Source organism: Ammospiza caudacuta, chromosome 1 (assembly GCF_027887145.1).
Source record: "Ammospiza caudacuta isolate bAmmCau1 chromosome 1, bAmmCau1.pri, whole genome shotgun sequence".
Classification (NCBI taxonomy): Eukaryota; Metazoa; Chordata; class Aves; order Passeriformes; family Passerellidae; genus Ammospiza; species Ammospiza caudacuta.
The window spans coordinates 11,191,935-11,219,338 of record NC_080593.1 but is presented as its reverse complement, the minus strand read 5'-3'; the positions used below and the strand labels follow the sequence as shown (position 1 = coordinate 11,219,338).

At 38.1% G+C, this 27,404-nt stretch overlaps 1 protein-coding gene across 2 annotated transcripts in view; it reads left to right on the top strand.

The window, feature by feature from the left end:
- Positions 1-27,404, top strand: part of LARP4B (La ribonucleoprotein 4B) — a 55,657-nt gene that overhangs the window by 18,929 nt on the left and 9,324 nt on the right. Inside the window, exons 3-13 of one of the 2 annotated variants that reach the window (XM_058808855.1) lie at positions 11,982-12,129; positions 12,342-12,503; positions 14,510-14,591; positions 15,035-15,171; positions 16,517-16,620; positions 18,349-18,459; positions 18,959-19,012; positions 19,349-19,558; positions 22,518-22,624; positions 23,220-23,357; positions 24,761-24,806. In XM_058808855.1, the coding sequence (XP_058664838.1) occupies positions 11,982-12,129; positions 12,342-12,503; positions 14,510-14,591; positions 15,035-15,171; positions 16,517-16,620; positions 18,349-18,459; positions 18,959-19,012; positions 19,349-19,558; positions 22,518-22,624; positions 23,220-23,357; positions 24,761-24,806 (1,299 nt within the window). Of the gene's footprint in view, positions 1-11,981; positions 12,130-12,341; positions 12,504-14,509; positions 14,592-15,034; positions 15,172-16,516; positions 16,621-18,348; positions 18,460-18,958; positions 19,013-19,348; positions 19,559-22,517; positions 22,625-23,102; positions 23,358-24,760; positions 24,807-27,404 lie in introns of both variants that reach the window. The other variant, XM_058808847.1, reaches the window with a different exon arrangement.

The following is a 27,404-nucleotide window of genomic DNA, read 5'->3' as shown; positions in this document are numbered from 1 at the left end:
CAGTCATTTAGGGTACAGGGGTTTTTAGGCTATGCAGCAATTGTATCACTAATCTTGAATTAAGTTCTTGGTCACACTTTGCCATGTGAGGACAATGCAGGGAATGCACTTTGTGTGTACTTGTAATTGAAAAAAGCACAAAGCCACACAAGCAGGAGTTGGCAGCCTGTAACAGGAATTTTGCTCAGTCAGTTGTGCCAAGTGGCACGTGCTGCTGTTGCTGTGCTGCTGTGCAGGATCCAGTCAGTGGCTGTATGGGATGCTTGTGCATATATGTTGTAGTAAATGCTGCATATGTCTTCAAGAAGATTGAAGACTTGATTTTTATTCAGATACGTTCAAATTTTTTACTTTGTACTTTGTTAACTGTATATTGGGAGGAATGTTTCCTCTTGGGACATCTTAAAGGGTTTGGTTTCATTGTATGTTCTGCCAGGAGTTTCACTTGTGCCATGCTAAGGAGCAGATACTTCCTGCTTCCAGCTTAGCTTGGAACAAGCACTAGGGAGTGTTCTGAAAAACTCATGCTTTGCTTTTCTGAGAAAGCTGGTGCACTTTTTGTTTGTTCCTCTTCCCCCTTTTCTTTCCTGAGTTCTCTGTTTTACATTTCTTAGATGTGAATTTTTACTTGTTTGACAGTAGAGGAAAAAAATTCAACCTGGTTTTCTGCCATACTTCCGGAAGTTGAACTTTTGAGATGTGCTGGGGGTTTTTTGGTTTTTTTTTGTGTGTGTTTGTTTGTTTTTCTGTACCCAGAGTATTAGTGCAAATAAACTTGAGTAAGAGTGGCTTGAAGATTTTCTTGAAGAGCTAGAAGCTGTTGGTGCATTAGCATTAAAGGCAATTTATTGTCTTCATATGGGTGCTGGTTCTTTGACATACTAGAGTTTTTATTTAAAACAAATGTATTTAAATTTTAATTCCTGTTCTTCCCTACTTATTTGGAGAAAAAGAGCATAACCATTTATTTATATTTCAGGAGACTTTACTGTTCCTTTCATGAGAAGAGAAAGCTGATGTCAGTTTAGGTGTCTTGGAATGTACCCATAATGCTATAATGGTACATTTCAGATAACTTGTTCTATTGTGATTAAAGCTTTTCTTTGGCTGAATATTTTATCTGAAAAAGATGAGACCTGTAGCTTATTGGGTTTTAAGTTATACTAATATGATACTCTTATGTGTACAACATCAGAAGGTCATTCTGGTATGAGCATAATTACCAATATATTTTGTTAACAGTGGTGCTTTCAAAATGGTCCCTTCTGTAATGCCATGCTTACATGAGTTGATTTTTGTCAGCGCTTCAGGACTTCACTTGCAAGTTCTGTGAACAAGATTATAATTGGGGAAAAACTTCACAGAGCACAGGAAAGAGTTAGCAAGCTAAGATCATTAAAACACTTCCATCTTTCCATAAATGTGATAGGAAGGAGAAAAAACTAAAAAACTTCTGGAGTCCTGGCTCTGTTGCCTTTAGCAAGTGCATACTTCGGGTCAGGTGAAAAGACCTGCTGTTTCTTGTGTTTTAATTATTTTGAAATCAGAGTGCTAGACTGCACAAAGATGTAGGTGCATGTTTGTGCTGATCATTATTTCAGTGTGCATTTGATATGGGGCCATACTGCCCTGGCACCTAGTGAGCTTTCTGGGAGTCTGTTTTTAATAGACTTGTAAGAGATGTGCTGAATTGTGTTCCCAGCTGTTTTGGCTGTGCTGTTCCAATGGGATATCTAGATAGACCTTGTCCAAATGCTTTTGTTCAGGAAGAAAGTTAATTCAATGGGAAATCTTGATACACTTCTGTAGATCCTGTAAAAATAGGTATTAGGCTAGTTCTTCATCAGAAGTGGTTATATAACAAGTACTTTTTGTTTTCTCTTTGAACAATAACTAAATTTTTCTAATTATGAGCTTGGTCATTCTGTTATTTGGCAGGAACAGAATTGAAGACATTCTACTGTGAGTACTGTTGAATAGGTAATCAATAGTGACTAAATTAAAATGAAGATTTTGATATTTTGAAGGAATCCTTCAGAAGTCACTTTTCAGGGTTGCTGGTTAAAGATACACAGGTCACTTTTTCACTAACATGTATCAAAGTCTTAACCTCAGAGTGAGTGAGACAATCTTTTCTTCTGCATTGAAGTAGCTATGAAACGATGCTATTTAAAGCAATATCTAGGTCAATCACAATGTTGTATGGTTCTAGTCTAGTTGGTTCATTTCCAACACAACCAATCAGTTTGGCTGATTCTAGTGATATTTAACAGCAGAATTTTGTGCACAAGTTGTTGGAAGGAAATTGGCATTTTGAGGATCTTCATGGATTTCTTGTCAATAGTACCTTAGACTTACACACTGGAGGTCCACAGCTTAGAGGATACTAGCAGATTCTTAACTTTGATGGTTTTCTTAGCTTTGGTAGTTAAATGTGCTGTTTTTTCAACTTCTTTAACCTAGAGGTGGGCTTTGTCACTTCAGGTGACATCTGCCAATAGACTGTTTGTATCCTGATTTGGCAATTACTCTTTCTGAGAGAGCCCTTGTTAGGCTGGACCCAGGAGAGTCAGCTTTTTAGAGGCAGCTCACTCCATTTTAACTCACTTCTGTGCTTCCTTTTCAATAGTAACTCTTTGCTGCTAGAAATTAGGTTACTCTGAGGGAAGAGGCCAAGGTGCAAATCCCATGGTGGAGGTAGTTTGTATGTCCTGTCTCTGCCCAATTAAGATTTAACTGACTTTTAGTGCTAAAAACATGCACAAGTCTTTTTCCTTACTTATTGAGCCTAAACTCTTCCTCTGCCATTCTAACATTTGAATGTGTGGCCTCTCAGAGCACTTTCCAAGGTCCAAAGAATTTTCTTTCCTTGATTAGTCAAATTGAAGACCTGATCTGGAAATTTGAAAATATCTTTAAAAGGGATTCCTGTAACCAAGTTCTGCAAATATGTGTTCCAGTGCAGGATATTACAGTGGGGCCATTTAAACTTGCCATCTGATTGCAATATTAGCATCACCCATTCTTTCCCTAGCTGAATAATTACCAGGTGCTGCCGTGGGTTTCTGTTAATGGCAGTTCAAATCTGTGTGGTACACTGATTTTTGTCAGTCCTTATAGGTGCTGTAACAAAAGTTCAATCCTACTGTTGTTCAAAGTGGGGGGGAAATATCTAGAGCTTCCTGAAAAGATGGCACTTAATTGTAATTGTAAGTATGTTAAGAAATGTTTTTCTTAGGAAGGATATGAGAGAATGTCTCAGGCTTATTGCTGCTGGATTATGTTGTTCAAAAATCCTTTTGCAGCCCATTCAAGAATAAGCCTCAAAATGTAAAGGAACTGGGGAAATCAAGTTTAGTAATTTAATACTGGACCATGTGCTCAGTGAAAATTCAGTATACCAGATAATCCTCAGATCATTGGACAAAACACAGTTTTACATGCAATATGTGCCAATTTAATGTTAAGCAGCAGTTTGTATAATGAGTAGGTGGTACTCAAGAGATCATGACCAGCTTTAAACAAGAAATGGGAGAATTAGACTTTAAACTGGACGTGTACAGTATCAGCATCATGAAGAACCAATACTGGTTGGTGTTTGCTCTTTCTGTCATGGTATTCTAGATTTAGGCCATAAGAAAAGTGAATAAGACCATAAGAATAGTGCCATACATGCAGATGACATCTAATGCTCATGTTTGATTATTTCAGAGTGTAGAATGTGTACTTAAACTCTTATCAGTCCATTAACCATGATCTGTTGGAGGCAAGTCAGGCAGTTTGATCAGCTGTTTCAGAGGCCTGCAGTGGTGTCACTGCAACGTCTGCTGTGAGGCTGCTCCTCTGTGTTCCCTTCACTGGTCATGGGCATGGCATCAGGTGTGGCCTGGGAGTGCAGCATAATCACTGTTTCTTCAGAACTTGTTACAGTTGCATGACTTTGTTATAGAGAAAGACTAAAGGAAGTTAGATTTTGGTAGGTTGTAAGGACTGTTTTGGCTTGTGTTATTGTAACTTTGAATATAGATTGTTCTTAAATGTAGGCTTATAAGGCTATATCTGGGATAAACCCTTACTACTTGTCAAAGAAAAAGTATGTTGAGAAATGAAAGAGGGTAAGTATACTCTAGTTAATAAGCATGTTGACTTCTTGCCTTCTGTGTAGGTGTGTACAGGACATAGGACAAAATACCTATTAAAAAAAGTAATTGTTCAGGTTATGAGAGTGCTGCTTCAGAGCACTTTTGTTTCATGCAGTCAGAAAACCTCTTTAGGCTTTGAGTACATGAGCAATATACCAGAGCTAAAATATGCATGAATAAAGGGAAAAAAACCAAAACAAAATAACAAAATTTACTCCCCAGAGGAGCTGGGCTCTGAAGTAGCAGAGCATGAACTCTGTTAAGTGCTTTTCAAGTTGGTGGCAGTGTTAAGCTTAGCCAGAAGGTGCCTCGAGTGATGTAGCGTAACAGGAGTGGCATTTTCTGCTTAAATTCATGTTGCCTTTTTTCTTTAAAGTTGTAATCCCACACTAAATAGTATTGAGAAATTTGACTTAATGAATGTGCACTGTAGCTGCTTTAAAATAGAAATTATCCCTGGAACCCTAAGATAAAAACAAAGGAACAAGTACAAAATGTGCTCTTACACATGAGAAGGGTATGGGAAAACTGGAATAAGTTTCTGCTTGCCTGAACTGCTTCACCCCTTTTCTTCCATTAGTTGATAGGAGAAGTGGTTGTTAAGGCACTGGAAAAGTGGACTTTTCCCTGCTCTGTCTCTTAAAGACACTTAGCTCCTCTCTAGAAAGCACGAGTTAGTAGTGGCTAAATCACAAAGGGAAAAATCTTTCTATTTGTTTATCTGATAAGGGAGTTTTCTGAATAGTTGTGAAGTTTTTAAGTATTACTGTGACTTTAAGCTGACATTAAAAACAGTTAAATTGTTTGCTCATGGCATTTCTTCAAAAAAACTATTATAAGTAACTCCCTCCCCCTTTGCCTGTTCTTGGTTCCAGGGAATGCTAAAGAGAGGAGTGACTTGGCATAGTTTTCAGTCTGGATCCAGGCATGTTGAATAACTTTGTCCCAGGGGAGAATTGAAAAAAATGCAGCAGATGGCAGCAATGATGCATCAGACTTCCTATCCTTAGGAACAGTGTAGCTGCAGGCACTTGGAGTCTTCCTGGGTCGGATAGGGGGTGGGGGGAGGGTAGTTTTCCTCTGATCTTACTTTGCAATTTCAAAGCAGACTTGCTGAAGAGGGGATGTAATTTTTTATCAGTTCAGCAATCTTTTATGGTGAGAGTTAGTGGAATATTAGTTACCATAAGGTGCACAAGCAATGGAAAAATAGCACTTACTTAAGTGTTCTTCTGAAGGAACACTTGAAATAGAGTTTAAGGGTCTGTCTTGTCTTACTCTCTTACTGATTTTCAGTATCTTTTAAGTAACAGAGTAGGGTGGTGCTGTAGTTGTGCACTCTGTAAGCTCTCTGAAGTATGGAGTCCAAATCTGAAAAAATAGCAATGCATTTGAGAGAAGGTCTAAGTGATGTGAGGTAATGGAAAAGCAAAGAAGAACAAATCTGTTTGGGGCAGAAAAAGATTGCTGAGTATTTTCAGCTTTTTTATTGGGCTTTTATATGTGAAGAAACAGAACCACTTTTTATTAGCAACTACAAGATCTTACAGTAGTAGAAGTATTTCAATATGTAAATACATGTGTATAAAAAAGGTTTAGTTGTAATGAGGTCAGGAGGAGTCTGTATATGTACAACAATGAAAACTATTGAGGACAGACTTTTGGAAGGAATAGCATTCAGACAAATTACTTTTAAAATATTTCTGAGTTTTTAGTAAAAGGGTACACAGTTTTTTTCTGAGCTTAAGTATAATTAATCCTGTCACAGTACCATGAGGTGGGTAAATGATCTTGAGGCCCCCTTCAGTGCTGTAAGTCAGTGAGGAATTATGTATTCTTTTTTTTTCATGCAGATAACAAATTAAAAAAAAAAGGCTTGGAACAGAATTAGCTTCTGATAACATACAATGACTGCTCAATGGAATACATGAGGTCTTATCTATCTTTAGCCTGTTTTTCCTAAAGAAGTAATTGTGGTGTAGGTTCAGCTCTGGGGGAAGGGAGAAGAAGGAGAAAATGTCCAAGAAGTGTTTGATCTACATGTCAGATTTAAATATGTCAAGCCGGAATGCATTTTTCCTTGTATAGAAGGTGGGAGTTGTAGTAAATATGAAAACAAGTAGTTTCTGGCACATATGGGCATTGTGAAAGATGTCCTTTAAATATTTTAACTATTTGGATGAACAAAACTTTTTAGGAAACAATAGAAGTTCATAAGACTCAGTAATACTCCTAAACAGACTGTAATCTCATTAGAAGGAGTATTTGGCTTGAATATTACAGTTTATATGATGAAATACTGAAACATTGCTCAGCAACTGGGATTTGGACTTTGAGTGGCAATGACATATGAACCCCTGCATGGTTTTCAAGTGTGCTATTTTTGGCAGTTGGGTGTTGGCTTGTCTCCTCAGTAGCCATAGAAAGTTAGTGTAAAGAGGAAGGTGATTTGCAATGAGAAGACCCTCTGACACTACTTATTAAACATGGGCTGCTGCTTCAGTAAAGAATTGAGTAACAGCACGAGTGAGGAGAAAACCAGCTTGTTACAAAAATCTGTGGAAGAGGAAGCACCAAAGTCAAGGATAAGTAAAACTTTATCTTCAATTTTTGGAACTGTGGAAGGCCAGGATCTGCATACAGTGGGAAGGACAGTTAACGGGGCAGCTGTGACAGTCAGCACTGAACGTGTTTGTGGTGATGATTGCTCAGTGTCAGATTCTAAATCTGGTTTTTGGGGTAGAAAAGGAAAATATTCATCATATAACAGCATGGGGAATACTCCCCATGCCAGCCCTAGGAGGACGTATGGCAGACCTTTTAGCTTCTTTAATTCCTTTAGTCACCTCTTGAAAGTCTCTGGTACATATGGAAATCTGCAGAGAAGTGAAGAAAAGAAAGATAAGATTATTAAAAAAAGAGCACCTAAAAAACTTAATAGTAATGGTCAGTATGTGAACAATATAGAAGATAATAATAGCAATATTACTAATGAAAATGTACCTTCACGAGAGCATTGCTTGTTTGATCATATTCTTAATTCACATGTAGCAGATATTGTAGACAAAGGCTTACAGAGTGAAATTTCCTTAAATAGAAATTCTCTGGAGGATTATGCAGTTACATGTGACCATTCAAGGCAAAATGAAACAAGAGTAAATGTTGAAGACAGCAAGAGTGACAGCTTACAGAAAGTTTTGAGCTCATATAGAGAGATGTCTCCAACATTTTCCTGTCTTGATGTAGACAACAGTCAAAATGTGAAAGACAAGGAGTTTTACAGCATTTGTATTGTAGATGCAGAAGATCTGAAAGGGGATGAAGAGGTGCCAGCTACTGTGCATGGAGAGACTGCAGCAGCCATAGATAACTCAGCTGTTACTGATGAAGGAATGTGCACCATGGCACAGCCTCTAGACAGAGGGAAGGAATTTCCAGTGCAACAATTGGCACAAGTGGAAGCTAAGTTTAATTCACAGAAAGAACTGTTTGAGTATAAAAAAGAGGATAGATCAAACATGGAGAAAAAGGATACAAAGGAATATTGTAGCCTAGATATCCAGTGTTCTTTTGATCACTTACTGACTGACAGGTGTCAGGTGCAGAGGTTAAATGCTGATAGTACAGTAACAGATGTCTTAAAAGCAAAAGTGCCTGGTGAAATCATCCCTGAGAATCAGCAAGAGGAGGTATATACCATGGGTAGTGCTGCCAGTTGGAATGAATCACTGCATACTGCTTGTGATTCTGTGAAGCCTGTGGATGCTGCTGGAGAGGACCAATACAGCCCTAACTCAGAAAAGGTGAAAAACAGTGATCATATTTCCAATGTATTATTAAACACTGGAGTATCTAATTCAGGAAAAACTGAGGGAAGTAATCATTCTGATGTTGTGCCACTTGTTGTGCCACTAACTAGGCATCCCTCAAGTGTTGTAGAGCAAATAAATACTGAACAGGTGGTAGACAACATAGGGGGTAATTTTAAATTATCATTAGAGTTACATGAAATGGACAATGTAGAAAAACTTGATGAAGAGGTCTGCTTTCTAGAGCCAGAAAGTGAAATAAACTCAAATGTGGAAAAGAAAACACTTGAAAGAACATATGGTAATAGCCAAACATTTTCACCAGACTCTAGTGAACATCACAGCACTTTTGAAGAATCCTTAAAAGAGGGAGAGACTTGCACTGGTACAGTTTTGCATAGCTGTGAAGCCTTGAACATGACTGAAACACAGCTAAACTTGGAGGAAGGTTCTGATTTTCAAACTCACAGTAAGGGTTGCACTGAAATCAGGGCATCATCTGAAGCTGCAATCCACAGTGGCATGGAGGAGGAGATCTGTGTGAGTGCCACTGAACTAAAAGGTGACTTTCTTGAGGAAGCTGGTAACTTGAGCAGAACTAGATCAGGGATAAGTGATGGCACTGTGACATCTCATGCACATAATCCAAGCACAGATGAAATGTTCCTAAAGGAAAACAGCCTAGAGTGTCAGGTTTCACAAGAATTAGTAGAGAATAAAGTATGCAAATATTCAAATTCAGATTACAAAACCAGTGTCTCTTCTGTGTCTGTGGAATGTGAGCATACGAATAAAATAGATATGAACAGCAGACAAGATGAACAACAGGATGTGTGTTCCTTCCACACAGTGAAAAATCAATGGAGTGCAGAGACTGAGTCAGCCAAAACAGCTGGGCATGTAGTAGAATCTGTAAAACAGATGAAATTTGAAGGTCAGCTAAATGAGTCCATTGATAACAAGGTAGAAAATGTAAAACAGAGTCTGGATGCTAACATTGCTGATTGTGATAAAGACATCTTCAGTTGCAGTGAAGGCTTGGCTGACAGTCAGAATGCTCCCTCTGACTCCTCTGCACCTGCACTCACGGACAGCTGTATGGACAGGAGTGTAAAATTAAAAGATGCCACAAAAAATCTGGGAGATGGCAGTAAACTCTTAAATAAAGACCATAACTTTTTACCTGTATTGTGTCAAAATGCATGTTCTCATGAGGATGACAAACCAGCAGAAGAGCCTGAGTTGTGTCACTGTGCCCGTCCAGAGCCAGAAGTTTGGAACACTCAAGTTTCTATTGTGCCTTTTACAGAGGATGGATCAGAAACTTGTGAAAAAAGTAGATGTGATGTAAATGAATGTCATTTCCAGGATGGTGGAGTAAACCAATATGTCAGCATCCACGCAAAGGAGAACCTCACTGGTTTTGGTTTATCAGCTGAGAATCTAGAACCTTTTACCAGGGGGAATTTGAAGCAGTTGCAAGCCAAGACTACTGAACTGAAAAACACCAGTTACATATTAAATACTCAGATGAATGACTTGACCACAAGCTGGGAACAGATGCAGCCAGATCACAAGATTTTCTCAAACAAAGAGCTTGGAGTTTGTGTTGACCCAAAGCAGGTAGACAAATATGCTGCTACTCCTTCCTATGAAATAGCCAGTGCAGCAGGATTTCAGCAAAGCAGAGAGCAGTGTGTGTTAGGTCTGATGGAAGATGGATCAAGTGACCAGAAGCAGTCCTGTGACCTGGACAGACAAAATCCCCACGTTGAAATGTGGCCACATTTCATCAATCTTCAGACTGGCAATGCTGATTGGACAAATCAGCTGCTTTCTGACACGGTTCCTTCTGGTAATGGTGAATATCTAGTGGGCTTTTTATGGAATAATGCAGCTTCTAATGATACCATGAAGAATGACAGACTGTGTATAGTTAATGAAAACTTCCAGAATGAACCTGGAAATTTACCGAGTGCTTCATATGCAGTGGAAACATACCCATACCAGCTGCTAGCACCAGAATGTGCTGGTACGTGGGGATGGCACAGTAAAGATGAACTTGTAAGTATTCTGCAGAAGTGGTTTGCTCTTAAAGCTTAAAGCTGAAGCTAGAAGTTTGACTAAGCCAAGTCAGACTGTGGTTTCATTAGTTAAATAGATGTTGTTTTGTCCTGAACCTGATGAATCCCTTTCCTTTGAAAAGCTGAATGCCTTTCTGTACAGAATGCAGAAGTAAAAAATTTTGCTGAATATTGATTTTATTTTTTTTTTGTTTACTTTGTGTGAAAATTCAGTCATTGGCAAAGTAACTTGATTGCAGGTTCTCAGTTTCAACTGAACTTAAGATAAACAGTGTGCAGAAAGGAAGCTTGCTACAAACCATTCTTAATGCTCTTTAGTTTTGTATAGGAAGAAGTGTGTTGTGGATTTCCTGAAGTTCTTGTTTGGTAGCAATTAGGAAATCTTTTCCTCACTCCTGAAGGTGAGTAGTGCTGTAGAGAGGAGTGGCTGCAGGAGAAGTAAGAGGAAAGAGCTAGGCTGGATCTTGGCTAGCTGGGCTAAGAAACAAACAAAGCTGTCTGGGCACAATCCTGAGCTGCTCTGTGGGCCCTGCTCAGGCAGGGAGGTTGGGCTGGATGACCTCCACTGGTCCCCTCCAGCCTTACCCACTCTGCAGAGTCAACCTGGAGCAGCTGCTGCTCCTTTGCCTTCCCTGCTGAGCTTCCCTGAAGTTGTTCCCCTCGCTGGCTCTGTTGGAACAGCTGCTCTGACCTTGCCCAGCACTTGCAGTGTGGGCAGTGGATTGTGCTCAAGGCTGTTTGCTCTCTCCTGGGGGAACTTCTTATATTAAAAATGGAAACTGATGGATCTTGCTGTCATCTTTGAATCTTACTATGCAAATAGTTATGTCAAATACTTCCACTTCTTGTAAGTTTTCTCTGTCATTCAGGAGATGTATTTAAGGAAAATTTTTAAAGTTATTTTCTGGATATATTCTCTATGCACTGTGATAATAAGTATTTGAATGTGTGTGTTTAAGAAGATTTAAAGCTTTGTGGGGTTTTGGAGTGCCTGCCTTGAAACACTGTAATGTTCCTAGCATCTGTAAATTTAGAAAGCAAATTTTTAATAAGCTTTTTTAGTGTGTCTTATCATGAGCAATATTCTTTCCCAGTGTAATTACATTAAAACACTCAACATATATTTTGTGTGGAATAATTCAATGCGTTTTGCTCAAACATAAGCAAAACAAGTCTCATGTTACTCTAAAGTATTGTAGTAGATGTTTGCACTGCAGAGAGCCATCTCTCTTAAGCACAAATGTGACCATTTATATGATGGTTGTATATAACCATATGTAATCATTAAATGTGTCCATTTCCAATCCAGGTTAAAAGAGATTATCTTGACATGATTTAATTGGATATGGTTGTTTATTCTTTTTGTCCTAATGCTCTGTTCCTCCTCTAAATGTACTAAGAGAGGTTGTCACGCACATCTTATTGCTTTCAATTTTCCATGTTTCATTAAAACTGTTACATGTTTATATAATTTCAGAGAAATCCCTGTACTTTTGTATTTTCTTGATATATTTTTAAGTATTATTTTGCAGATACAATAGATACAGATCTAACATCTGTTAGACTGATCTGCAGATAAAAGCGTAACATATGATTAGCAATATAATCAACATCAAGAAGACATGTATATTAGAGAACTGTCTGAAGTCTAGGTCAAGTACAGGCTGAGTTAGTCTGTCAAAGGCAAAGAATGAAATGTTTGTTGTCATTTGCTCTGCTTGGATAACCTTTTTTGGTGGTTTTAATCAGGGAAATGAATACTATGCACCACAGTTCAGTTGTGTACCTGAAATGATTATGGGAACTCAGTTAATATATTCAGGTGTGAAAAAACATGAGTAAAATATTGAGTTGTTTGTCTGATACTGTTGTTTGAAACTGAATGTATCTGTGCACCAGATGCCTGCTGTGCATCCCTGAAATGCATAATCCATTTCTTTTTGCAGGAGTCAACCAAGGTTTCTGAGTTAAACCCCAATGCCAAGGTGTGGGGAAATCATATGTTACACTTGGAAGCAAGTGGTGCCACTGATGGTAGCGTGAGCAAAACGTGGGAAGAAATACCTGACCAGCCTCCAGATTCCTGTAAAGAAGGTATGAACAAGAGCTTCTGGCTGTTGCTCAAGCAGAAGTTAAAATTCGGTGCAGAACTGTCTCAATTCTAATTTTCTGGTAAAAAACGTAAAGCATGTATGTAAACACTTTTATTTCAGATGTAGTTTTAACTGTTGTTTAAATGCCATAGTTACTGGCATTAGTGTGATTGGAAGGAGCACTCCTGAGTGTGTTGGTGGTGTGTGCTGCAGGACTGGATGCCAATGGCGATGGTGACAAGCAGCATCAGAGCGCGGTGCTGACGGAGCTGCCGGAGCCGAGCGCGGCCGTGCCAGGCTCGGAGCAGGCGGACATGAACCCTTTGGCTCTCGATCATTCCGAGTATGAGTCTATGCACGAAACCACCCAGACAGGTGAGAGAAACCTGGGGTGTGCTTGGACCTAGCTTAAAAACAAACTGAACTTGTGTTTTGAGTTAAACAGTGAGCATCTGAAAAACAAAAAAAGTCCCACGAGCTATACCGGTTTTCTCGTTCAATGTATGCATTCTTTAAACAGACCCTAGGAATTCCTGTCTGTTATACAGTCAAACTTGGACATGTTTAGAGACCAGTCTCCTCCCGGTTTAAATCTTTAAAAGTTCTGCCCAGAATCAAACAAATGCATGTCTAGTTGGGTCAGGTCCTGAGGTGAGGTTGACATACGGTTTGTGTCTCAAGTAGTAATGTTAAAGTGAGGAAAGACCCGTTTTGTACTTGAAATAGAAGCAACATTTTAGTATTAACTTCTTCACATTCTTGATTAATCAATTTCCAGAATTTCTCTTCGGTGCAACTGTTAAGAAGCTGTAGTCTATACCAGATGGTATGTTTTAAGAAGTTTCTGGAAACTAGCATAGAGATTCACCATGCTTATATTTCATTGAATGGGACAGAAGGTCTGCAGGATGCATGTAGGATTACTACTTGAACTGAGATGAGGGATGGGAAGTAGAGGAAAATGTGCTGGGTGTTTCTTGAGATTCACAACAGGTCTGTTCATTATGCTTAGCTGATTTAGTATTTAAAATTCCCAGTACAGCAGTCATAATAGCTGCAAATCAAGGCAACTGAAATCAGAAAATCAGACATCATTGTGGTATCATCTTTGCTTATATTTGAAAACTGAAAGTTCTCATTGACTCTTGTACTTAAGGGTAATATTTGGGAATATTAAATAGTAACTAGCTGGCAGATAGAAAATTGTATTAATGGTGCCTCACACTCTAGAAGGGAACGGCATCCTTCAGATTATTGCTGGAACTTGTCAGTGTGTCCTTTATGTGCCCAAAAGAGTTAACTTTTAACACGAGTTTGATGGTGTTGTAAAGAGCTGAGCAGCAGGTTGGGTCTGTTCCATTTGATGAATAGTGACACATGGTCCCAAGTCTGAAATTTGATCTTTCATTTTTTAGTCATTATTTTTAAAAATGCATATAAAAAGAAATACGGTTAGAACGTGATACATGTATTTCTCAAGTGTTGGTGTTCTCTTCATCAGAGTAGAACATGGGAGGACAGCATGGTGGGAGAAGATTAGAAGTTGCTTTAGGAAGAAGAAAGGCTAAGGAGAGCTGAATAAAAGGATGAAAGTTAGTGAAGGGAAGGGTATAGAGGATAGTAGGGAAATGCTTCTAAAAAGCCAATTTCCATTTGCACACATACATATTAACATGAATAATGTCCTACTAAATGTTCTACAAATCTCTAAAAGCCACACAAAACTTCTGCTCTTGAAACATTTCTCCCACTGACTCAATGAGTACTCTCTACTGACATTGGTGTATTGTGTCTAAACTTAAGGAACATGAAGTTCATGTTTTCCATGTGATAATTTTTAAACTTACATATATAAAAAAGAAATTAATTTTGCCTTCTTAACCAAAAGATTGTAAATTGATTGCATATTTGTTGTTAGTAGATTGGATATCTGCTGATATTCCATAACTATATTTTTGAAAACCTTCTCTGAATTAAAGTGTTGGTAATTTAGAGTGAGACCAGAAGTATGGAATGCCTCCATTGCATTGTTCCTTGCATTGCGTTAGTCAGGGTTTCATCAGCTGGAAATTTCATCAGCTAGAAATTGACATTGTTTACTTTGAGATATGCTTGTAGCTGTTCTAAAAGTGCTTCAGATTTTTATGTCTTTGGAGAACAGAGGTTAACAAGTAAAGTCAGACATGGTTTCTCTTTTCTCTCTTAAATAAAAAGTTGCCATGCAATTTCAGGAGTTGGTAACTAATACGTAATGAACATCTATTGAATTTGAAAAATCATTACTAGCTAGGTAGTCAGTAATAGACATGATGGCTTGTTTAAAATAGATATTGTGTAATATAGCAGAGCTACTTTTTAATTTGAAGTATTTTAATTATTAGGTGGAAACGAACAGTTGCAGCCAGAAGGTCAGGAAGATTTACGAGAATTACTGAAAAAGACACTGGAATTCTGTTTATCTAGGTAGGTATTTACCTAAATGGACCAAACTGGAGGATGACTAACAGCTTGGGATGTATGTTAATACATTTCTTAGTTGTTACTTAAAACTGAGTGGAAAGGATGAGAATTTGGAAAAAGTAACACACAAATTTCAGAGTGTTGTGTTGATGTACCTCTTAAAGCTTACCTGAAAGCTCTGTGCCTAATGCATAAACTGGCAAATATATGGGTTTGAAATGAGAGTAGTTACAAGCAATTACAGATCAGGTGAATTTTTGTGATCTTTACTGGTCATAATTAAAACTGAGTAATTTAAGCTATTTAGCAAGCTTTAAGCCAGTGATTTTCATTAATTAGCAAAAATGCTGAAGGAATCTGTCTTCTACTATGTGATGAATTTTTGTCTTGCGTTTATTGGACAAAGTTAATCTATGACATTTCTCTTTTTTTTTTCCTCCCAACAGAGAAAATCTTGCCAGTGACATGTACCTTATATCACAGATGGACAGTGATCAGTATGTGCCAATAATGACAGTAGCAAATCTTGATCATGTCAAGAAACTCAGTACTGATATGGATTTGATTGTTGAAGTGCTGAGATGTAAGTAAAAGTTCCTCAGTGCTAGAAAGCATTTTAGTTATTGGTGTAGAACTATTAATCTGAATTTTTCATCTCTCTTACTGTATTGCAGTAAAATGCCATTATTTTTCTGTACAGCATTAAGTAGCCCAAGCAGCTTAGATCATCAGTTATAGGACTGTAGTTTTATTAAAGCTACTCTGTATTCCAGCTATTGAATAATGATCTATGCACATAAGAATTTATGAGTTTAAATTGTGGGATGTGGTAGGATAACTCACATGATTGGGGGATCATGATGGATATCTTTAGATTGTTCTGTAAAGACAGGCAGGGAAAAAGGGATGGAGGAGTCTCACTCTCTTAAGGAGAACCTTGAATGGATAGAAATCAGCTGCATCAGTCATGGAAGCTCTGTGGAGTACCTGTGGGCCAAGACCCTGGGGGGTGTTTCCAAGGGAAATCTTACAGCTGGCATCTGCTGCTGACCTGAACCAGGACAATAAGGGCAACAGAGCAATATTTGTGTCACTCAAGTGAGCTTTGGGTCAGCCAAACCTGGTTCTTGCAGTCAGTTTCAGTGGCTTAAATATTTGTGGGAAGAGCAATAAAGCAGCTCCTGCCATCCATCAAGTTTCTGGAACAGGCAGAGGACTGTGTCCCCATACAGGTGTTAGATGTGCCAGCCAGCAATGAGGCTCTGCTGGATTCACTGCTCAGAAACTGAGAAAACCTGCTCTGTATGTCTCAGTCAGGGGGAGCCTTGGCTGCACCAGTCATAGAACTGTGGTGTTTGGGGTCGTGCTGAGCACACTGAGCATTTCTAAGGTTTTGTATTTTGCAAGAGCAAACTTCAGCTTGCTCAGAGCACAGCTGGGAAGAATTCTGTGGGAAGCTTCCATGGAAGATAAAGGGAGTAACTATACTAGTGCTGGGAGTTCTTTCCTGGAAGCACAAAAACATTTCATCCCCTGTAAAGGTAAGGGAAGTAGGTGGATCAAGAGACCCCCTTGGCTTAACTCTGTGCTTCTGAGTCTGCTCAAAACAAGAGAGAGGCATACCAGAGATGGAAAAGTGAATGAATGCCTGGTGAGAGCTACAAGGGTGTTGCCAGGGTGTGCAGAGATGCAGTTATAAATGGAAAATCTCAGCTCAGAGTGTACTTGGCCAGAGCTACAAGTTTTGTAAAAAACTAGAAAGGATTCTTCAGGCATGTAAATGATGAACAGAAACATTGTCTGCTTGTTTCTTAATTCGAAAATATTGGAGGCTCTGCATTGTATGTCTATGTTCACAGCATCTTTTGGAGTGCAAAGCTCCTAGCTTTTTTGACAGCTGAAATGCATTCTTGTCTTTTCTCTCTTAGCGTTGCCTTTAGTTCAAGTGGATGAAAAGGGGGAAAAAGTTCGGCCAAATCAGAATCGCTGTATTGTGATTTTACGTGAAGTACCTGAATCTACTCCCATTGAAGTAAGTGTTCCCTTGTTCAGTAAAGAACACTTTTCCCTTAGGACTTGGAAGTTCAATGCACATCACATTTTTTTCTACTACACTGTTAGTTTCTAACAGCACTTCTTAAACTTACTGTTTTTGTTTGGATAAATATTTTTGGTAGATGCATGTTGCTTATAGCAAGGCTGTGGTAGAACCTGTAGTTCTGCAGAGGACTGAGAGACTGATAGTGCTGTCTTTGGTGGAGATACATCTATTTCTTGGGCTTTGTCCTACTTATATGCACTTGGTGCTGAGATCCTTGGATAAATAGACAAAGATGAAAGAAGATAAGTCTTAGACTAGAAAATGCCACTGTTGCTCCTTGAAGCTTGCTCAAGTAAAGTAGTTAAAGCTTTGTAAACATTTCTATAATGTTGAGGTGAGAGGTGTCAATAAGTCACTAAGGATCTCCCCTGGCTTGTGGAATGACAGGAGAACTTCATTATTTGAAAGATACTTAATGCCACTCCAGTGAATCAGGGACTATGACTGATGGAAATATTAGGAAAAAAAATATGGTGTTGTAATTAAACCATCTTGAGTTTTCAAAAAGGAGAAGGTGCAGGTTCTTGATGATGGTATATATTTTAATTTCTCTTCTATTTAATTTTATAAGGAAGACTAAAGATTCTGAAAGAGTTGCTCCTCTTAATAACCATCATACAAAAATCAGAAGTACTGCAGTGTAGAAACTGGTAACAAAAAGCTAAGTGGCCTTAGTAAACAGGAACACGAAACAAAATGCTAAAAGGAATTGAAGGGAAGAAGTTGGAAATGCGCTATGTACACAGCTTTAAAATAATGGCTACTTCTAGCTTTCCAAATTAAATGTAGCCTTACAAAGACTGCCTAAGTTTTAGTATTGTAGATTTTTTTTTTCTGTCATGAGTTCATCAGGTTGGATATATTAGCACTGGATGTTCACTCTTAAATATTTGACAACAATGTTCTGAGGAGTCTTTATTTTCAGAAGTATTGGTCTCCAGTGAAATGCTTTATACATTTTGTTTAAATTTGTTGTGCTGGAAAAATCTGGACTTAACTAACCAGATTTAATAGCCTATGTTTTCTAGCACAGCAGAGTCAGGCTTTATTAAAGCAGCAAAGGCTGTAAGGCCTCCCAAGTTGTGTTGCCTTTTGATGCTGCTCACCTCAGATCTGTGACAAAACATACTTTAAAAAGTATGCAAATGAATTAAAACAAATAAAAAATCCAGGGTCTGTTTTTTCTGTAGAAACTAGCCAGTCATGTTTGAGGTAACATCAGCCCTGTTTCAAATACATCGATCTGTAAACATTTGAGTTAAAGCTTACTTGCAGGTTTCTGCTGAAAAGACAGGATTTTCCTGTCCCATGCCATATGCACAGGTTTTCATGTGGCTCCATGGTTTTGGGGACAGGGGAGAAATAGACATCTTTCTGCACTTGATACCAAGTTTAAGTCTGGCCTAAATAGCTCCCAGCTAAACCTCTTGCAGTATGGCCTTAGACAGTGCTAGTTTTAATTCCTTCCAGGGGGAGACTGGAGAGAGCTGACACTGCTGCAGGTGTTCTGAACTACTCTGTTATGTTTTGTAAGCCCAGCAGTGCTTTCTGTCCTTCTTTCTCAGTGTGTCAGAGTTTTGCATTTTACATTGATGTCTTTTCTTCTCTCCATCCATCCCCCCTCACCTCACCACCTCCTTATCAAACCACTTTCCCCAGGAGGTTGAAGCACTTTTCAAAGGAGACAATTTGCCGAAGTTCATCAACTGTGAATTTGCCTATAATGACAATTGGTTCATCACATTTGAATCAGAAGCTGATGCACAGCAGGTAATGCTGTTTTTTGAAGCTTATTAGAATGCAAAAGTAAATAAGGATGACAGGAGGATGAATTGACAGGTTGGAAACTGTATTACAAATCTGTAACAACGTAAAGAAAAACATACCCCACGCTGTAAAAACAGTAATGCTTCCCCTTAGGTTGTGTCCAATTTTCAGTAACTATTAAACATAACACTTAAGAGGTTTTTTTATCTTATTCACATATCTTGACTTCCTGGCTAAAGCTATGATATTTTTTGTACTGTGTTGACTTTTTTGGGTGACGCATTGAAATCCTATAATCATAACCATTAGAATCTTGTTTTAATGCTACTGAAGCACTTAATGATAAGTTAAATGTTGCTAAGTGCAGGTGATGTATGAGATTTTGCTATACTGTAACATTAGCAGACACTCCAAGAATTATTGTTAGGCCTAGCCTGTCAAAACTTAAGTTTCCTTTATTTAAATTACATTTGACAAATCTAACAATTTCTTGTTTATAAAGGCTTACAGATACCTTAGAGAAGAAGTGAAGACTTTCCAAGGAAAACCAATTAAGGTAAATAGAGGTTTATGATGTTAGGGGTGGGGTGTGTGTGTATGTCCTGGGTTTTGTGGTGCTCACTGTGATTTCTAATGTAAAGTTAAGTAGTCCAATCTCAGCAGCCATTTCATCTGGAGGTGGGTCTAGAAATGTAGCACATACGACTTCAGCTCTCCTCTTCCTCATTTGTGGCAGTGGTATATCCAGCCCAGCATCAGGCAGCAGGGGAGCATTCCTGCTGTCCCTGCAGTTCCTGATAAGTGTCCAGTAAAAGTTTGAGAGCTGCTAATTTGAACCATCCTGATATAATTTGAAAGACTGCTGTAATAAATAATCTAATCTCCTTTGCAGGCAAGGATAAAAGCAAAGGCAATAGCTATAAACACATTTTTGCCAAAGAATGGATATAGACCTCTGGATATGAACCTCTACACGCAGCAGCGCTACACAACATCCTTTTACATCCCTCCAGTATACAGTCCCCAGCAGCACTTCCCACTGTACAGCTTGATTGGCCCACAGACCTGGTCAGCCACACACAGCTACCTTGACCCTTCATTGGTAAGTCTCTTGATTCTGGAATAGTTGTGTTCTTTTCAAAGCTGATACTATTTTCTTATTGAAGTGTAGGAAACATACTTATCCTGAAGAGGGGAGTTTAAGATTCTGGTTCTTCTTGAAAAACAGTCCTTCAGAATCCTTGCCATGGTGTACAAGATGGATTAATAATTTGAAAATTGTGTCTGATCTCAGACTGGAGTGTGATTCTCTTCTTAAACCTTTTAGATTTTGAGGCAGTTCCTTAGTAAAGACTTGTCAAGATACCAAGTTCTTCTTACAGGAAATTAGATTGTAGGTTAACATGCTGAATTGCCCTGTTTGGCGTGTTCTTAAAGCAGAATATTTTCTGTGCAATGGTAACATCTCTTTTGGCAATGAAAAGTGAAATTGCTTTTGCTAATTACAAAAATCACTTTTAAATTGCTTTTTAAATTATTTTCTTAAAGGGCTGTTGGTAAGGCTTGAAGCTAGGATGGTAGCAATAAATCCTTAAATACTCTAATGAGATATCTACTGTATCCTGCAATGCTGCTTCTGTCTTCTGCTTTGTGACACTCATCAGAATTACCTTGGCCCCTTTTAGTTCGCCTTTGTTACCCTACAAACACGTGGAGTTTCCTGTAATGACTGGGAGGCTCAGGTTTCCTATCTGGAGCCTCTTTCTCCCCTCTGGAGATGCCTCCTTTACTTGTGGCTCAAAGAAATGAGGGGAACAATGCTCAAAATTAGAAGTTCTTTAGATGTTTTTTTTGGCAGAGGATTAAAGTGTCCTTGAATAAACTTGAGCAAACATCCTCTGAACTGAACCACAGCTAATTAAAAAGTTGGTGTGCTAAACACTTCACACACAGGGAAGGGAACCAGAGGCCTTGCAGGGGGAGGTGTTCTGGGGGGGATGAAGAATGTGGAGGAGACAAGGTAACACAGTGAGCACTGTTCCAGGAAAAAGCTGTCTTGTTAAGCAGCAATGAATTTGAATCTGCCTGTAGATAAACTAAGGCTGTTGCACAGTCTTGCTCTGGGATACTGAATGAGCTGGATGGGAATAACACAGAAGACAAAGATTAATAAACCACAGGTTCAAGCACATCATACTGTGTATCTACTTATGTTATCCTGTAACCTTCTGTATCCAAGAAAGTTAGTCCTATCTTTTGGGGAAGACTTGATGAGTTTGCTAGCATTAAAGATCTCCAACTTTTCTTAGTCAAAACAGGAAATCAACTGTCTGTGCTTTGCTTTTCACTGTTCTGCAGTGTATTGTCATTGGTTAGCTGCATTTTATGTACATGACTGTAACGTGATGTTTCTTGATTCTTTTGTAGGAAGAGCTATATTTGAATAGGAATCACTTGAGGAGAACAGGGACCCTGAGGAACCATGACACAGCAATAATTTTCATGAGACAGGGTTGCAGTTTGCATGTAGAGACTTGTGTGAAAATACAGCAAAGTTTCTCTATTCTGCTTCAACATAAACTCTTTTCTCTCTCATCTCTAATTTGAGATTGAATACCCCAGTCATGTGGGCAATACCATTTTAGTTCTGAAACTTGAAGATGCCAACACATGTCCTCAGGATTCTAAAACTACCTCATTCTTCATCATGTGTTTAAATCATATTTGAGAAAAGATCTAGTTTTTCCTGTTTGGGAATTAAAAAAAAAAAGAAACTGAAAAGCAAGTGTATTTGAACCAGTTGACTTCTGTGAATGCTTTTGGTATAATTGGAAAATGGGGAAAAATTTTTTTTCATCCAAAAGGATCACACATCATTATAAAGAAAGAAGAGTTGAATATTGCTAGGGTCCCTGATAATAAGTTCAGTGTCTTCTCATTTTTTCAGGTTCAGTGGTTGCTTACTAGCTTTGATGGAATTTTTCAGGACTCATGTTGTAACTCTTAAACCAGAAACACTTCAAAGCATATTTTGATGAAACTTTGTTCCTCAAGGAGCTTTGTTACAGGCCTTCTTTAATGGCCTTTTTGTGAAGCCTGAGGGAGCATTTGCTGTCATGCATGCTAGGTTAGGCTAGCAGTAGTTTGATATGACAGCTTTGGTGTTAAATTTTGTTTTCTATTGATTAATGATTTAACTTGCACAAGAAACTGTTTTCAAGTTTAAATGTACCTTTATAGCAAATGGTCTTAATCATAGCTGTTTCTCAAAGCTTAATAGAATGTAGAAAGAGTCTTTTTGTTCTGCATTGTAGTTTTTTTCAGGGGAAAAATACAAGCAAGCATTTGATGGTGCTAACAGTAATGTTCCTTAAATTAAACTCCCACGTTTAAATAAAAAATATAAAAGTGTGCTAGTGAGGTTGGGGAAATGACTGTGAACATGCTTCAGGTTTTGAGGCATGTACAAGGCGTTAGTATGCACCCACCCCAGAAAATCTTGTTTCTTCAGACAAGAAGACGGTGTTTCACATGTAGAATAAGGTGGTAAGATCTGAAAAGCATCAGAATTCTACTTAACATCCACTTATTCTCTAGGTTTTATTTAGATGTCACATGGAAGTAGAATGAGGAACTAAAAGGAAGTTATTGGGGTTTTTTAAGGGAGGAATTCATGTACAATTGTAAGAGAAACAGTTACAGGCCATGTAGATTAGAGACTCTGACAAAGGAGTATCTTGGTACTCCAAAGCCATGTGTAGTATGGTGTGAAATAGGAGGAGAGCTGTTTAACTTACAACCAAGAATTTTGGCTTGATGTTTTTCAGTTCTCTTGAACTGTCATAAGTTGAATATGTGTAGTGGCTGACTTCTCAAAAAACAGAAGCTTGGAGTTTTTCCAGAAATTTTGTAAGTGAGCTACAAGGCACTAGACAGATGCTCTATTGCTGTTTGAGACAATCTTTTGAGTACTGTCCTGCACAGAATCACATAAAATATGGGGTTAAGAAAAGTAATACTCCGTTTGTTTATAATGATGAGCATGCAATACCTTTTTTTAGGTAACACCATTTCCAAATACTGGATTTATCAATGGGTTCACATCTCCAACCTTCAAGCCTGCTGCTTCTCCACTGACAACACTCAGACAGTATCCTCCCAGGAACAGGCAAGTTCATCTATCTTTTAACAATACTGTTGTATTATCTGGCACATGGGGTTTTCATCTGCTTATTTTAGTAACACCAGCTCACTTGAGAATACTTGTGAAACTGAACCTGGTGCCAGAGGTGAGGCCAAAGGGCAGATGGTGCTTCTGATGTTAATGGATGCAGTGTTTGGAAATGTAAATGGACAGTCTGAAAGCTGAGAAATTATCTGTTCTGTGATTTAGGGTATTCAGCTGAAATATTCTGGGTGATGACATGTCATCAACAGGATTATTCATACAGTAAAGCTCTAGTTGAAAGCAGACAGGGAAAAGGTTAATTTTGATAATTCACATGACCTGTTACAATGAATGTTGATCATTCTTATAAGTAAGTGATAAAGGAGTGAAGATCTTGCTTCTGAATTCTGTGAACAGGCTTAGGCCTCAGAAGGTCTCTGCTAGTGCGCGTATGTTGAAATGACTTTTGAATTTATAGGAATCCTAGCAAGTCACATATACGCCATACAATACCCAGTGCAGAAAGGGGACCTGGGCTTCTAGACAGTCCTACAATATTCAACTTTTCTGCTGATCGTTTAATCAATGGCGTCAGGAGTCCACAGACGCGGCAGCCGGGCCAAAGCAGGACACGGGTGCAGAGTGCCACCACCAGCTACACCAAGAGGGAAGTGGGGACTGGGAGGATGGAACAGACCAGCCTTGACTCGTCCCCTGGATTAGGGAGGGGGAGGTGAGTGTGCTTCATGGTTGTCCTCTGAACAGCCAGGTGCTGCTGCTTCTGAACTGCTCTGTTTAGTGCAGATGTGGTATTGTTACTGCTCTCGATGCTGCTTTAAACTCAGACTCTCCTCAAACCTAAAATCTTGCAAAGTACTTCACAGAACAAAGGCAAAGCAGACTTGCATGCTTTCCTACCAGATGAAAATCATTATTAGCAACTGATGAACTGTTTAGATCTATAAGATCTTCTATCGTTTCTTCATCTGGTGCAAGAAAGTTTTCTTATATTATTTGTTTGACATTATTCAAGGAGTTCTGCCCAATTCCATTGTTCAGCATTGCATATTGTACACCTGAATGTGTGTTAGCAGTGCTCATTCTTCACTTTTTCAGTTGAAGGATCAGAATTTTGACCAAACTGGGCATACACAACAGCAAAGATGATGGATTGGTATGGAGGGAGGAAAAACTGCTACAGGCAACTAAGGAAACTATTGTTATGTTTTAAAAGCAACCTAATAAAACCCAGAACCAACTACCTGGGGAGCTGAAAACTGGCATATTTATAAATACAGTTCTAATAAGTGCTTCATAAAAGTATTCTGCAGCTTTGATAATGGCTGTATTTATGATTCCAAGTAAATCACATTTTGAGTGACTTACTGAATTGGAAGATAAGTGTTTTGCAGATGATCCTATTTCAGACTTGTATCATTGCAAAATTAAATGGGTATTTTGTGCAAGGGTTGTAATACTTTTCTAAATCTAATTTACCAAATTGTGTTATAACTAATGGATGAAAGCATGATTAAGAACTCGGGAAACAAGATTGCTCTAACTATAGACTAAAAATGTGCAGGAACAGTCAGTACTTAAAATGATATTATTTTGATGTTTCAGTATTGAATACCTTTAGAATAATGAAAGTCAAATTAACTTAGAAAATATATTGAAACTGAATTAGAATGCACTGCAAATTTTACTGTACTGCTTGGAGAGGCTTTACCTGAAGCAGGGCTGGGGGCGAAGTGCTAAAAATGTTTTGAAGGAGCCTTACCTGGATTGGAAACAGTTAGCTGTATTTCAGAAGTTACATTGGTATACAAAAATTTTTGACCCCCTTATTTATATACTGTAACATTTTGTCTAATCCTTATATGTATCTCTACTGAGATGTTTTTAACACAGCAATTAATTGTAACCAGTTTATTCTTACCTTGATTCGCATAAGATGTATCCCTTTATTTTAAGGAGAGCTTGCTAGGAATTTTTCCCTAAAACATTTCTTAATAATGTAAGCTGTGCAGAATGAAGATGGATGAAATAGCAATTTGAATTAATTTTTCCTGTTTTCATTAACTGCTTTCCAACCATTTATAGGTAAGGTTCTCATATCTGCATTCTTTCCCTTAGGAAAAACTCATATGGCTACCGAAAGAAAAGGGAGGACAAGTTTACAGTGAGTGTTCATGATCTTATTTGTCTCTAATAAAAGCAGGGTAACAAGGCAAGAGTGTGGATATTTCATGGGCTAGCAGGGGACATAAGTTACTGCAGAAGCAGTTGTATATTACAGTTGATTAAAGACAACAGCTCATTAGTCACATGAGTTTACTGCATTTGGGTATCAGAGCTGATTTTCCATTAATGCAGAAGTCAGGAAAAAGTTAAAATTACTTTTAGAGTAGCAAAAAATTTCCATCTCAGTTTTTGTCAACATGCCAGTGTTCACATTCAGGAATGGCTAAACAGCTGAAGTTGAAAACACTTGATAGTTCATTATCAATCAGTGACAGTGAAAAACATTATATAGATCCTTGTGGCATAATGTGTAGCAAAAATATTTGTTATGAAGTGATCAGTTCATTTTCTTAAATGCCTCTTCAGGTGCCACCAGGTAAGGGTATGCTAATACTATTAAAATACTGGGGTTTTGGGAAACTTAAATTCAAGGTTAATACTAAAGTAGACTTGATACATGAAAAGGCTGCACTAAGTGTAGAAGAGAAAAAAACATGTTTTTATAGGATTTAAGGTTTGGTGTGATAAAACCAGTCGTTTCTTTGCGATTTATTTTTGCCACATGTGGCATATTCATGAAGTTGAACCAGGTTATTTCCTTATTCATGTACAGTTGTAAAGTAACACTACTGCATCAGCCATAACACTTCCCTAAAGGTCTGGAATCACTGCATGTGTGTGTTTGTGGCTCCTGCTGTTGATTGGCCTGAGTGAACTAGGACAAAGGAGCAGGAAAGTTTAGCAAGTGATTCCTCCCTTTTGAGTGCTTTTAGTTCTCATCAAACTTCCCAGAGGCAGTGAGACCAGATTGCCTGTAGGATTCCCAGTACTTCTTCCTTTTGCCCTTTCAAAGCTGCTTGAATTTTTAGAGTGAAGTTTTCCTATTAACTTTTTTCTATATTTAAAAGAACAAGGAAGTGGTACGGGTTAGGTGTGAGTGACTGAAGTGAAAGGATTACCAACTGGTAGATGTGAGTTCTTTGGAGACCCACAGTTCCCTTCTGTCAGCACCAGGCTCTAATTGTAGTCTGTGCAGCCAGGTTCCTTCCAGTCTGTTCTGGGCCAAGAAACTTTATTCTGTAGTGTCCAGTGCTGCACCATGAGCAGAGGTGAGAGCTGCTGCACACCCAGGACTGTAAGGAAGTGTACTTGGAACCAAGAAATGAAAATTTTGCCTTTAGACTGTGGAAATAATTGAATCCAGTATCCTATTTCTTGTGTAATGCTGTAGCAATTAGATAGTGTGCACAGGACACCACTAAAACCAGTATATTTGAATGGAGTAATGAATTCTTTAGAAGATTTTTCTTTATAAAGGAAAAAGTATAGAGTTGTATGCACATTTGCATGAAAAAGAGCATGAAACTTTTTGATCAGATTTTTTATGAGGCTGTAGACATAAGCCAAGTACTGAATCTACAGGAGGTTAGCTTGAGAAATTTTATGCAGTTAGCTTAAAACTTGTTGAAGTCCTCCCTTATCCTGCTAATTTTAGATGTTAATGCCACTCTTAATATTTTGAGGGTTTTAGGATTCAACTTTGTAACTTAAAATGTAACATAAAAGCATTTGCTATTACAGAACTTCAGTCCCCTTTAAGAAGAGTGTGTGATTTGAAGAATGACTTCTAAAAATTTGAATTGTTCCTCTTGCAGTTTGAGCTGTATTAGTGTAGTCTCTCTCCCTGACCTTTGACAGGTCATCTGACTTCAGTTTTGGACATTTGCAGTCTCCATTGCTGTAGCATTCTTCCAAGGAATAATGCTGGGTCAGGAGCAGTGATTGGAGTTGCAATTGTTCTTGCTTCTGTATTTTTTCTTTCCCTACTTCCCTCTTGACACACAGTTCTTTGGACATTACATATAGTTTGTGAAAAGACCTCAAATGTAGTCTTATATCTGTTGTTCTTTTTGTTCAGAAGCCTTGTTCTCACATTCACACCATCTTGACTATATACTTGTGTTTTCCTTTTCAAACTGTTTTAAAGTTTGGTTTGCATTTGATATTTTGCAGCAAAGATCATCTTAGCACAGGCCACAGCACAGTCAAGAAACAGTTCTTTGAAGAAAAACTTCTTTGTTTACATGATGTAGGTGAAGTTAATTTGTAACTTCAGTTACAGCATATTACAAAGGAGTTTTATTTTTACTGTGTAAATATAAAATAACTTGCAAATCCTTACCAGCATTTCTCACAAGTGATCTTAAACCATGGTACTTTTAACTCCTGAACTGCTCTCTATAGTGCAAAAAAGTTGCATTTAACACACAGGTGGCTATTTTGCTTGAGACATTGGTTTTCTTCTTAGAATTAGTTATAAGTGTCTGTTTCAGAAATAGTTTTGACTCTTACAATTCTATTTTTACACAGTGACAATACAGATTAATACTAATTAGATGTAAATTGTTATTGTCTGTACTACATACAAGGCATGCTGTCTTACCCTTCCTTCATATATCTGAAAATAAGATTCTTGTTGACTACTGTCTTTTTATTTAGGATGTTAGTAACTGTACATAAATGGGCATTATATTTT